The 434-nt window shown below is 59.7% G+C and overlaps 1 protein-coding gene across 1 annotated transcript in view; it reads right to left on the bottom strand.

The window, feature by feature from the left end:
• Positions 1 to 87: 87 nt before the first annotated feature.
• LOC103799598 (bromodomain-containing protein 4-like) overlaps positions 88 to 434 on the bottom strand; it is a gene marked incomplete at both ends in the record, with an annotated part of 3,931 nt that continues 3,584 nt past the window's right edge. Inside the window, one exon of the mRNA XM_009071935.1 lies at positions 88 to 287. Within this exon, the coding sequence (XP_009070183.1) occupies positions 88 to 287 (200 nt within the window). The remainder of the gene's footprint in view (positions 288 to 434) is intronic.

The following is a 434-nucleotide window of genomic DNA, read 5'->3' as shown; positions in this document are numbered from 1 at the left end:
GCTCAACCTGCTCCTGGACACCCAAACCTGAGCCCCAGCAGCTCAGCCAGGTGCTCCCAGTGCCCTGGGAAGGTGCAGAGGTCTCACCTGGAGGCATTGCTGTTGCTGTTACTCTTCTTGGCCTTCTTGGGCGGTGGTTCCTTGGCTTTGCTCTTCTTGGCATCTTCCAGCTCCTCCTTCTTTTTGTGCTTCTCCTTCTTCTTCTCCTTCTTGTCCTTCTCCTTCTTCTTTGGTTTGTTCTGCTGGGGCTGGGACAGAGCCGCGAGCTGCTCGTGCACGGCCTTCAGCTGGGGGGACAGGGGCAGAGCTCAGAGCCAGGGCAGGGAGTGACCTCTGGGACCTCCAGCTGCAACCTCCGACCCACAACCACCACCACGGCGAGAGCAGAGCAGAGTCACCGAGGCCACAGAACATCTCCTGCCACCTCAGGAGTC

This window comes from Acanthisitta chloris, unplaced genomic scaffold (assembly GCF_000695815.1).
Source record: "Acanthisitta chloris isolate BGI_N310 unplaced genomic scaffold, ASM69581v1 scaffold32403, whole genome shotgun sequence".
Lineage (NCBI taxonomy): Eukaryota > Metazoa > Chordata > Aves > Passeriformes > Acanthisittidae > Acanthisitta > Acanthisitta chloris.
The sequence above is the reverse complement of the archived record's forward strand: the minus strand, read 5'-3'. Positions and strand labels throughout refer to the sequence as shown.